This window comes from Taeniopygia guttata, chromosome 1 (genome assembly GCF_048771995.1).
Source record: "Taeniopygia guttata chromosome 1, bTaeGut7.mat, whole genome shotgun sequence".
In the NCBI taxonomy this organism is placed as follows: domain Eukaryota; kingdom Metazoa; phylum Chordata; class Aves; order Passeriformes; family Estrildidae; genus Taeniopygia; species Taeniopygia guttata.
Window position 1 is genome coordinate 99,742,009 of NC_133024.1, and position 12,880 is coordinate 99,754,888.

Below are 12,880 nucleotides of genomic sequence, written 5' to 3' on the forward strand. Positions count from 1 at the left end.
TTCTCAAACTACGTTATTCAGTTAACTCAGTTCTGTTTTCTAAAAGGCAGCTTTGAAACATGTTTTATTATGGCCTGGAGTGCAGTCTGAGTATCTTCATGGCATATGTGGGATACTTTACAGTATCTTTACAGTATCTTTACATATCTTTACAGTATATGTGGGATAAAAACACCAGGCTGTTCTCTCTAACCAAGATATATGTCTTCAAAGAAAACACACTGCAGTGGTTCCTGTCTTCTGCCTACCAGTCCACCAGCTCTATTCTGGTGAATGAGTTGTTGCAGGGAGAAGAATATGAGAAGGAATCTCTTCAATTGCAGAGTATTTTGTAGTCTGATAAAAGTTGGGATCACAACTGAAATTGAAGTATTCTGACACTGAATAGATTATGCTATGTATTATTATTACCTAAGTTTCTGTATGCATTGTTGTCTTTACAAAGAGCTGGTTGTGCATTCACTGTCCTGGAAGAGCTGGGTAATGTTGAGAGGGACTCTGCAGCTCAGAGCCATGAGACACTGATAGCCTCCAATATTTTACAGAAGGACTGAGAGAACTCTGGCTAATATGAAAGCATCTGTAAAACTCCAGAAGAGTGCTAAGCATTATACTACAAAAATAACATATGAGTTTTCCTTTGTGTTTTCACAGATCAAAAAGGAAAGTTCTTGGGAGAAAGGATTCTGGAGACCTTTCTGTAAGAAACAGATTGAGAGCTTCATCTGGGACCAGCAGCCAGCCTCCCACCAGCAGCACACTGCCTACCAGCAACATGCCACCAGCCAGCAACGTGGGCACTCCCATTAGCAGTCAGAGGTCCCCTGGGCTCATATACAGGAATGCCAAAAAGTCCAACACATCCAATGAGGAGTTTAAGCTACTGCTCCTTAAAAAGGGCAGCCGATCTGATTCCAGCTACAGGATGTCTGCCACAGAAATTCTGAAAAGTCCTATTTTGCCGAAGTCTCCTGGAGAGCTGACAGCAGATGCCCTTCAAAGCATGGAAGAGTCTCCTCCCACAACAAGCTCTGATGCATTATCACCACTCTCCCCCTGCTCCCCCAGGGTCAACACGGAAGGATTCTCCTCCAAGAACTTCCCCATGTCGGCATCCTCGCGGGTGGGGCGGTCGCGGGCACCGCCGGCAGCCAGCAGCAGCCGGTACAGCGTGCGCTGCAGGCTGTACAACACCCCCATGCAGGCCATCTCCGAGGGGGAGACCGAGAACTCGGATGGCAGCCCCCACGATGATCGGTCTTCTCAAAGCTCTACATAGGCTGTGTGAGTGCCAGGACCCGGCTGCCAACACCACTCAAGATCTTAAGGATGTCAATGTAAGAAGCCAATGCTGTAGCAATCAAAAAAAAAAAAAAAGAAACAAAAAGAAGAAAAAGAGAACAATCGCAGGGCAATATCAATGGTTCAATGTGTTTGCGTTTGGAAGATGCTGGGGAAACAAAAGGACTACAGCTGTAGCTATTTATTACATTACATTTTCTAAAAGGATTAAGATATGCTATGCCTGTTCTGTTTTCTTTTGGCTTCATTTGGTTTATCCCACTCTCATTTCCATTGTCACTGTAGATGTCAAAGCTATTCACTTTTCCATAGAATTAAAGGTGACTTTGGGTGGGTTTTTTTCCCAGAAGCTGCCCACCTAGAAACAAATCCCTCACTGTAGTGCTTCCCTAGGGAGAAAACAAAACAAAAAGAAAACGCTCTTGAGAATTGGTATTTTTCTACAATAAAATGAGCTGAAACAAACTTTAGAAAAATTAACAAAACTTATGTAAATATCATATTTTTGATAACAATTTGTAAATAGAATTATCAAAAAGTGGATGTGGCAAACGATTTACTGCATAACAACTTTGTTTATAGAAGACAAATGAATTCAATTATAATAACTGTATTCTGTGAATACCATTTTCATATCAAACATAAAACATGGCCACTAATAACAACTTTCAGTGTGACAGGCCTGAAGGATGGCATTGAACTGTGGAAAGCAGGAGTTTTCCAACTTAGTTAAGGAAATGGAAAGGCTGACTGTGAAGGGATTAAAGAAACCATTTGTCTTTCTAAGGCAGCTCCAAAGAAGCTAACTGGAAATCACAGCTGGGAGGGTTACCGTGAGGATCGGTGGGGAAGATGAGTGTGTTTCTGACAGAACAAAGCTGGGTCTGATGCAAAGCCCCAAAGGGTCCCACCCCACAGCCTCCCCTGGACCTTTATGCTTGCAGGGATTGCTTCAGAAAGGATAGATGTGAGAGGAAACAGTATTTAACTTTCATACTCCTATTAGTCTATTGACATAACACAGTCATAACCTGGTACCTATAATCTTTAAACATGATTAGTTTCTGGTTCGTAAAGGAAACAAATTATAAGCATGCAAGAAGCGCTTTCGATTTATCAGTAAATATCTGCAATGAGTTTTCAGTGAAGCTTTCTCTTTGTGCTGATGAGATTCATGCTACCTAAATATTTACAAAAATGACACTGTGAAAACATAGCTGGGAAATAGGTATGTGTATGCATTATTTATATTCATTGCTGAGCTGAGAAGGGGAAAGCTCCAGTTCATTGTGCCAGCCATGTACAGTAGGGATTTTGTCTGGGTTTACCAGAAACACAGAACAGGGTGAGGGACTGGGTTGGGGTGGGAAAGGAGACAAATCCAAGTAGCTTCTTTGATACACATGAAGGCAGGGGATAAAAGCTGAATTACTTGAAATTACTTGAATATTCTCATCTTAAAACCACAAGAACCCATGAGTTGCTTTATACTTTTAATTTTTAAACAGAATAAAACCAACAGGCCTGATTCTCCTTTGGGCCACCACAATTTCCACTGATGTAGCCCCATCTGGGCTACTTAGAGTACAAGGCCATCTTTATCCAAAACTCATGCAGTTGGTATTGGTTGCTGTAGGATACGGATAGGAACAGAGGAAAGGTTAGTGCAGAGAAAATAGTGAAGGAGGAATGGGGTGTGCAGTAGGACAGGTCAAGTAGGATGGCAGAAAGAACATTCTTTGGTACAAAGGAATTGCCTAAAAGATGGCTTTAAGCATAAGTAAAGGACTGGGAGGTGGGACGTGTGAATTAGTTTAGGTTTTTTTTTTTCTTTTGATCATGTAATGCATAAAGCTGAGAGTTATTAAAAGAAGGCAGATCATGTTTTAAAGAGGAAGGTTCCACCTAAAACGCTTACAATTTCAAGAAGTCAAAGCAAATCAGAACAGTTTAACATATCAGAAATATAATTCCCCAGAAGGTCCACATCTGATTTTGTCTAGTGCTTACCACAAGACATGGATTATTCAGAGTTTCCTACTGTCCTCCTGTGTAGCCTGGTTGCATTCAGTTGATGAGATAGAGTCACTGTGCACGTGATAGGTATGTTGGGATGAGGGATGATCCATCAGTGGAAGGGCTGTAAAATTGTCTAAAACAGTTTTTAAAAAGATAATGGGAGAAAGATTTTGGAAACAAAAGGCTAATCACATTACTAGTCTAGCTAGGAAAATAAGTCTGAATACAAACAAAGTGAATTAATGAGAATGTTTTAGGAGGAAATGTTTAGCATATGACAAACCACCTTCTGGAGAGTCTGAGAAAAGCTGGTTTAGATAATGGGCAGAAAATCCTTAGTTTGTCTTCTTCAGTCATTTTCCACAAAAATTTTTCCAGGAGCACTTTTACAAAATGTTTATTAAACTATTAGTCCTGAGTTCATTAGTCATTCAAAACAGTAAAGAGAATACAGCTGAATTGACTTTGATTATACCATTTTTTATTACCAATCAATAACTTCATAGACACTCTAAATAAATACATACACACTAGGGGTTTTTTTTAACTGAAATAATGAGGCAATATTTCACATACAGAACAAACACAGAACAATCCCATTGGAGTATAGTCTCCTTTTGCTTAATTTTTAAATTTATATTTAGCAGATTGAAACCCAATCAGAGAGATTCTAAATTCTCTATGAACAAGAGTTGAGAACAAATGTGGGAGTCAAGAGGAAAATGAATCGCGGGGAGACCTGTAGCATTCCAAGCGTGTCATTAAGGCACCAGAGGACAGGCCATAGAGCAAAGGGAGCATCACTCTCCTCTTGAGACAGGGTACAGTGCATCAGGTAACTGCTGAACTGTCATTTCAACCTACTGTTCTGTTGCTTGCACTGATATTATGAAAATTATTACTTATGTTATACAGCTGTGTTCTGAAAAATATAATTTCCCCTTTTCTTCTTTGTTTTTTTCTTCTTTTTTTGCCTGTTTTTGTTGTTGTGGCAGCATAGAGGACAAGGGGTAGTTGTAGCAAATAAAGCATATGTTTGCTTTTGCCAAAGGTCAGTGATTGAGTGCATTTGCTGCAATGGTGGCAGATAAAGAAATACTGTAGGTTACGACTTAAAGAATTTAAAAAAAAAATTAAGAAGGTTACAGTGTAACTATTTTGGTACTAGCACCAGTTCATGCTGGCAGAAAAGACAATGGTTTATGGACTTGCATCCATTTTGTATTTTTGTAATATTTGTAAATACAAACTTTTTAAATCGTTGCAAATATGGTTTCTTTTGTAAAATGTTTTCAAAGTTTACATTAAATCCAAGCCTTTGTATATTTTAGAGCTGTGCAACACTTTAAGTCTTGTATTTATTTTTAGTAAAAACGGTGACAGTTTCATTGTGAACCCCTCTCAAAAAATGTGTTGGAAAAGTTTGATTACCTAGAAAGTGTGTATAGAAACTGCAAATAAACGTGACTGCAATTAAATCACATGTTCTCTTTACTTTCTTGTAATGAGATGTGAAGTCTAATCTACAGAGTACAAGTATGCTATTTCCCAAGGTCACCTTCAGCACATTACACATTTCAAACCTACTTAATCCTGCTTTCTCTTCAACTGATTTTTTTTTCATAAACTGAATAAAGGAAAATGTTTCTCCAAAATGTCACTGACTTTAAGTGCTCACCAGTATAACTTTGCCAGAATCTAGTAACTGCTGAATTTGCCTCATGGCTTTTACATGTAAGAAAAGGCTAAGAGAAAGAAAGCTGGGATGAAAAATGGTGGAGAGACCACTACCTTATTTTCAGCTGGAAAAGGAAACAAACTGCAACACTTCAGACTCAAGACACAGAGAATCCAAGGGTTGGATCACATCAGATAAAGCAAGCTTTGGGAAAAAAGGGAGGCATTCATAACCATATAGATTATGAATACAAACTTTGAAGAGCAAACACTACTTCATTTTTAAATGGTTCAATATCAGGAGATTGAGATGTCAGGACATGGAAGCTAAATGTTTAAACAGCCCCTCACAGGTCTCTTTGAAAATGGATATGAAAATGTACATCATGAAACTCTGGTTTCAGCTGTCATCCTGTAAGTAGCCTCGAAACACTGTATTTGGTGCTTAAAAAACAGATATGGAAAAAAGGCTGAAATGTGCAGGTCTAGTGTTATAGAAAGTATGACAAAAGAGGAACTTTGGGGAGTGCTGCTGTAGGGCTATCTGCGATGATAGTTTGCAACAGTATGAGGATTGCCCCAATCATGTGGTACCCTTAGAGTAGTCTCCAAGCGTGACGCAGTTGGCATAACGTTTTACCAAATGGTCACATAGTTAGTGATTCTGTAGATAATTTATTTTGGTCTTGTGTACCTTTCCCATCCCAAAACCACAGGTAAGCAAGATTTGCAGGAAAAGCTTAGCTCAAAAGGGCAGACACAAGCTGATTTTCCATCTGCCCACTGTACATCTATATTTCTTCATGCTCAGTGAAGAAAAGACTAAACATTAGACTACATAAAATATACCCAGTGCTTTTTTATATATGCAAGGTGTCAGGTTCTAAGAGGGCAATCCTGGGCCACCTGATCTGACATAGACACAAAATGTTGGATCCGAGAAGGCAGTTGCAGACTGCCTATTCAGAGATATATTTGGGATATCCTTGAGCTAAATTATAGTGAAATAATGCCAAATAATCAATCAAAAAATTTTATTTATGGCAGCAATTATTTAAATCTTATGTCAGGTTAAACAGACTATTGCAGCAATGATTTAAATATTTCTGAATAGCCCATGGATTGACCTATTCAGGAGACGATAAAAGGAAGAAGGAAATCTACAAATGTGGATCCCACTATAGTCTTTCAAAATATTATTGCTCTCTCAGTATTCATTACCCTCTCATGCTGGATAGTACCAATCAAATAATAGTAAAGCCTAAGTGAAACTTGTTACATACCTGGTTGCAATTTCCTTGATCTTTTCAAGGACCATTGTCTTCATTAGGCTGCAAGAAATTTTGCCCATTCTTAGACCACCCTGGCAGTAAAATTGTTTCCTTTTGTTCCTTTTTAGTTTTAGAATTTTTTCCCGTAAGTTGCTAGGAAACACTAATGATTGGGTACTTCAGAGAAACAGAAGTGGCCAAGCACAGGAGACTAAGGCATCTGGTTGTACTTCTCTTATCTGGAAGTTTCTCTCCAAGGGGCGGAGATACCACGAAAATTGGGCTGATAAAAGATGGGGCTGGGACAGCTGCTGGCTCTGTCCCTCTCTCTCTCGGCTTCGGAGGAGAACGGTCGGAGCTGCTGCTTGGGGAAAGGAATTCGCTGCTGCCGCTGGAGCCCAGCCCAGAGCTGCTTCTTCTGCCGTGGGGTGAGCCTCTGCTTGTCAGAGCAGCCACTGAACTGGGACCTCATTAACACCCACCTCATTAAAGAGGGACCTACCTCATCTGCTCGGGAACCCAGGATCATGAGCTCAGCTCTCCCTGCCTGCTGGGAGCTGGGCTACTGCTGCTCTGCCCCTGCTGCTTCTTCAGCACTGCTAAGGAATGCTACTTCCTGTAATAAAGGTTATTCTTTTGCCTTCTGAACCGAGTCTTTTCATTCCATCCCTGCCTCAACAGAGACAACCTTTTTATACCCTTTTGGGCCCAAGGGGGGGTCCCTGTCCCCCTCCCCATTGGTTAGGTACTCAGGGACTTACACTCTCTCCTGATACCCTTCCCCCAAAACCGTTCCACTCCCTGGCATCATTCTTTGTCTCTTGGTTTTATCAACTTCACTTCTTTACTGGTTCCCATCAACACTTAACAGGTGCAAGAAACAGCTCAAACTACATCTAAACTATAGGTAACAAGAAATACAAAATAGAATTAATGTTTTTTGACTTCTGTTCTGTACTCCTTTTGGGCTGAAGCAAAATGCTATTTCATCTCCCACATCAACTAGAAAACTATTTTTATATGTATAGGACATTCTAAGAATCTCTAAGGATATAGTATTTGATGCCTAAGTAGTTAAGTTGATTTACATATTTAAAAGGCTAGCACAGGACTATTATACTATTACTAGTATTTAACATTCATCCTTTAACTCCTCTCCTTTTAGGAAGTACCTCCTTTTCGTAGTCATTTGTCGCGGTGCCTGTCCCAATGTCCGGCTTGCCCAGCACTTGCAGGCACTGCAGGCAGCGGGGGCCACCTTCCCGGGCCATGAGTGGCAGAGACAGCGGCTTGTGGATCTGAAGCCACCGGACCCAGGGAGACACAAGGCGACACTCACAGAAACAAGAGGAGTCATTCTGATGGAGGGATCATTTAGCCGAGTTTATTGGATAGCTCTGAGAACCAACCTCACCGCAAGGGACGATGCCTCCAAAAGGCCCTGAGCACTGTGTGTAAGGGGTTTTAAAGGGGGGTGGAGCCAAGGGGAGGGGTCAACAACAAGCCAATGGGGTAAGAGGGTGGTGTGACAACTGGGGTGACGAGCAGGTAGGGGGTCCAATAAGGAAGGGAGGGAGGACGGGACCCTGGAGACCAGCCTATCACCTGAGGCCCTGGGTAGAACTTTCTAGGTGAAAGGGAGGGGCCTCAGAGTAATGGATAGGCCCTGGGGAGGGGTCAGGGGAATGACTCAGCAGGTTTTACATATGCTATGGGTGGAGGGAGTGAAGATTGACAGATGGAGGGAGGAGGGGGAGGAGGGCAGGACAGGACAGGACCATGTTATCCTGGGAGGTACAGAACCAACATTACAGAAAAAGGGGGGAAACCTAAAACACAACCCAACAGTCATTAAAGGCTTACTCAGCAGCAATCAGATGCCCTACCAGCAGAAGTATCCTGTATCTCTCACTCTGCTACTTCACTTCGTAAGTTATTTCTTGGTACCTCACTGTAGTATCACACATAGATGAAGGAGAGGCTGAGATGCCTTGGGAGGACACCATGGTTTAAGTCTGAGTGACACTTTGGAGCTTTCTCCCAGAGTTCTCTGGGTTTTATGTTAATTAGCTCTAATGACCTCATCCTTGTTCTCTTCCCCAGTTCTGGAAAGTTCATTTTTCTCTACCTCCCTATTGGTTCACACCAGTTGTCACTTCCCCCCTCTCTACTCATTAGTTGTATTCCTCTGATCCCGCCTTTGTACCGCCCCTTATCCCTTCACCTATTGGCCCTCAGGTTGTAATAGCCCACCTACTCCGGGCTGGTTAAAAACCCTGGATCCTCCCCTGTTAGGGGCTCTTTGGTGTCCCTGGACCTCTACAGTGCACCTGTCATTAAACAGTCGCTGGAATCCCATAGAGAGCCTCTTATTCTTCCGACAGCATATATTCAACAACTGGCAGTGCAAGCGCCTGGTGCTTGACTGGGCTATCCATCATTCCCTGAGGAGACGCTCTTTGGAAGGTGGCCATCCAGGCAACATCTGCCATGTGGCCACACCCCATTTAGCTTCTACAGCCTCTGAAGACCTCTTCCCAAATCATTATTTTCAGGGACTGCTTCCTTACATTCGTACAAAATGTTGACCTAACACAACAAAGTTACTCTGTTTCTGAAAAGAACATAAAATAAAGGAAATTCTGGTACTCCTGTTACATTAGTTCTAACAGATGACTGCCTACACTCTTTGGGAATTACAGATGCAACTTGTGTGATCCACTTCAGTCTTCCTTCTCCAAGAATCTTTGGGCAGCGTCTACACAGCATGACTGACAACTTCTGGAATATGATAAAGGATTCTTCTGTAGATCAGGAACATACAAAGATAAATTCAGTCATTCTTCTGTAGATCAGGAATATATGAAGGCTCTGATTCTGCACTATTTGAAGCACACAGAAGCTGAAATTCCACAAGAACTGCATGATTTTACTGTGAAGATGCTCAAAACCGAAAGTGAGAAACTTTAAAGACCACTCTGTGCCTATCTTAAAATATTTGAGGTTTGTGTCCAGACTGTCTTCAAATTAATTTACAAACTAAACACGACACAGAATATACCAGATGAAAGTATACAAACACCACAAAGTGTGACAGTACTTGTGGAGTTGTGTTTTCATGTTTTATTGTATTTCAGTTCAAAATTATTCATTCCTTTGTACCCCTCTATACGCTCTTGGTTTCACCCTGGTTTTCCCGCCTCTCCTCATGTGTCACCCCCAAAAGTGCTGATTCATTCCCCTGTCTCCTCCCAGGTGCCTTGTCTGTCACTCAGTGTCCCTACCCTTCTGTCTAGAAGCTTCTACAGAGGGCGTTGGGTGATTGGATAAGGGCCTGGGGTCCCTCCCTTTCTCCTCCCTAACTGGGTACCCTGTTTGTCAGTCATCAAGAGAGCCACTCCTATGTATTCCCCTATTGGTCAGTCGGTTTTCTCCTCCCTCCATATATAAGTTGTATTTTGCACCATTCCAATGCTCTCTTTGGTTGGATTCATTCGAGTTCGGTTGGGCTCTGGGAGTTCCCTCGGAGTCTCAATAAACTTTGGAGTTATCCTTTTGAAGAGTGTCATCTCCATCCTTTGCTGGTGGGATCAGTCCAGTCTTTGGATCCATGAAGGTGCTTCCCAAAGCCCAGCAGGGTCCAGCAGGAAGTGCCTCCCGCTGCCCAATCGCCCCGTGTGGAGCTAGCCGGGGCTGGCAGGAGATCTGCCCTTGAGGAGCAGGGAGATGCAGCAGGTACTGATGCCTAAAAATTTTAGTTTTCTGTACATTTCTCATATACTTGTAGCTTTGTAGACGGCTAATACAAGGTTGTAGCTTCTCGTACTCGTCCTACCCTTTTCCCTTACTTCTTAGAACAGTAAGCTAACCCTTCTACTACGCTTAGGATTCTGTTTACCATTTTTAGTCCAGCAAAGACACTTTGTTATGCACCATATCTCACAGCCACAATAAAAAAGAGGACTAAAAAATCAGGGGAGGGCTCCAGTGGGGCAGAACCTGGGCAAAAATGACCTAACCAACTGCTCTTCTAACTTGACAGTATTTGTTAGATATATAAATTAACTGACATTATAAAATTGTACAAATCTGATTCCACCTGTGCCCATAGCTATGAGTGTACCTGGAAGCTTCCCTTAAAGATCTGATTTTTGTATTATCTATATCAATATTGTCTGGAAAGCATTTTTCTTTCTTGATTCAGGCAACAGTACTGCCTCTCCACATTGTAAATGCAGCAAACTTTGGTTGAGTAACAAATAAAGAATAATGTGGAGAAGCTGGCATTTTACTATGTGACAAAACCCCTTTTCAAAAGGTTCATATGGTAGCAATTCCACCAACTGAGGAAGAAAATTTTGTCTTTAAGGCCACAATTAAATGTATAGATGAAGGCAAAATAAATCTACTAAACAAAACAAGTTAGTAGCTACTAAATACTAAAAGTTGCTACTAACAAAAGTGAGTAGCAGTCAGCCGCTTCAACTACTGGCAAGGTTTAAGTGTCTGCCACCTCTGGCTGAGGAATTTGCAGTTTACAGAGTGAAACCCACTGACAATGAAACTGAATGGAACCCAAGGGTGAGTCATTGTATTTATCACAAAAGTAAACTACATCATGCAAAAGAAGCACAGATCTTTGTGGCACCTTCTCAGTGGTCACTGGGAATCAGAGTGCCGGCTAGCAGTTCCTCGGGGTGACCAGTGGGGGTCACGAGAGTGGCCGCCCCTGGTTCTCCAATGAGACCACCAGGTGGTGGTGTGTGCAGCGGCGTGGGTGACACTGGCACAAAGGTGGCACGAAGATCCAAAGCGAAGGGACAAAGGAGAGGACACTTGTTTGTGGTTCAAGGAGATTTTATTCCACGAACCAGGTCAGGGACAAGTGCCAAAGAAAATGGAGCCGGCTAGAATTTATGAAGGGTGTGGGCGTGAAGGGGTGTCACTATGGAACATCCAATGGCAATGGATTACATTAGGATGACATCTTTGGTCATAACCAATGGGGAAAAGCTGGGGAGGGGAGAAGCCTCAGGGGACCAACTGACAACAAGAAACAGGGATGATTGACAAAGAACTTTGGAGAAGAAAATGGGGGTGGTTACACTGACTGACAGGGGAGGTGGGCAGCCCAACTTGGATTGACATGTCTATTTTGAGGTAAAAGGGGAGGAACAGGGAGATTGACAGTCAAGTGCCAGGAAAACTTAGGGGTAAACAACTTGGGAGAAACCACTATGAGGGGAAGAAATAGGGGGTACAAGGAACATACCAAACAGAACTCTCTAACAATAAATTTCTAACTCATATAATAAAACACTGCAAAATCCCACAGAACACACACCACCACAGATCTTGGCAAATACAGTTTCAATTTACCCAGTGGTCTGCGTTACCAGCCTTTCCAGTATGAAAGTGTGGCTCAATGAATATAATACTCCTGAGATTCTGTCAACAAGTCTGGCAACTGACAATCAAGAACATGTAAGAGAATTCAGAAATTGTGTAGACACATACAAGTATTGGATCATGCAAAGAACTTGGAGACTTCACTGCCTACAGTGCAGAATTCCTACATGAAACTCCAACATCAGCAGCCCCACATCACCTCCTGTGTTAGTGCATCAAACAGCACTCAGCAAGCAGAAGCATAAAGCAAGATACAACTAGAGAATGCATCCAATCCACACAATGTCAATACAATAAAATTCTACTGAAAGTTCTAATTCTTCTGAAACTACTTCTAGGAATCATCCATGTGATGGTTTAGCTCAAACTAACAAAACAGAAGACTCTACCCTGCATCAGCATAATGTGTTTGTTCGGGAGACAAACTATTTGCCTCACATGGAGCTGCATCAGTCTGTATTTGCAGAAAAGTCTACATGTGCAAATTAGAGTAAAAAAGCTATTACTGTTCTCATGAAAGAGAAAAAAGGAGCATGGTGCACATTACTACAGAACCAGAATACTCATATGTCTTTGCATTTTGAACACTGAGTACAGTGTGAAGATGAAAGCCCAGTCACTACTGAAAAACTGCATCTGACTTCTGCAGAGGCTGAGGAATCAGTTGACTCCTCAGAAGACAGTGCTATAGGAAGTGATGAATAGTTTGGAGATAGATCTTTGAGAAGATTAGACACTTCAAAACAGTCTCTTGTGCCATGCAAGAGAAACAACTGTAATTGTTAATTTAAAATATTAGAATTAAAAAAAAATATTAAGGAGAATTAGAGAGTCAGAAAGGGAGATAGACTTGTGGAACCCAGGTTTGACTGCCCTGAGACAGCAGCAGTCACCAGAAATAATTCAAGATCAATGGGATCTAGCCATTCCCCATCAAAGACAAGGTAGCAGCTGTAAGGAAAGGAGCAAGGGAGGGTAATCCATGCTTGGGATATAGCAAGTGACACCCTTTTTTCCCCACCTCATTCCCCCAGGTCCCTCTGCACATGAGGCAAGATGTTTTGCACATGGAAAGCCAGCCAAAAGCTGAAGAGAATAAAGGTCCAGTTGCACCAAAGGTGCCACTACCACCAGAAAAGAAATAAAGCCTGTGAGTCAGCATCACAGACCAAGGCAACAAAGGGAATCTTGTGACTGATGTC

The 12,880-nt window shown here is 42.0% G+C and overlaps 1 protein-coding gene across 6 annotated transcripts in view; it reads left to right on the forward strand.

Moving 5' to 3' along the window:
* NHS (NHS actin remodeling regulator) overlaps window positions 1-4,799 on the forward strand; it is a 246,267-nt gene extending 241,468 nt beyond the window's left edge. For all 6 annotated transcript variants that reach the window (XM_030281497.4, XM_030281508.4, XM_030281501.4 and 3 more), the window contains one exon: window positions 655-4,799. In XM_030281497.4, coding sequence (XP_030137357.4) covers window positions 655-1,279 — 625 coding nt within the window. In that variant the 3' untranslated portion in view covers window positions 1,280-4,799. The remainder of the gene's footprint in view (window positions 1-654) is intronic.
* Window positions 4,800-12,880: the final 8,081 nt, after the last annotated feature.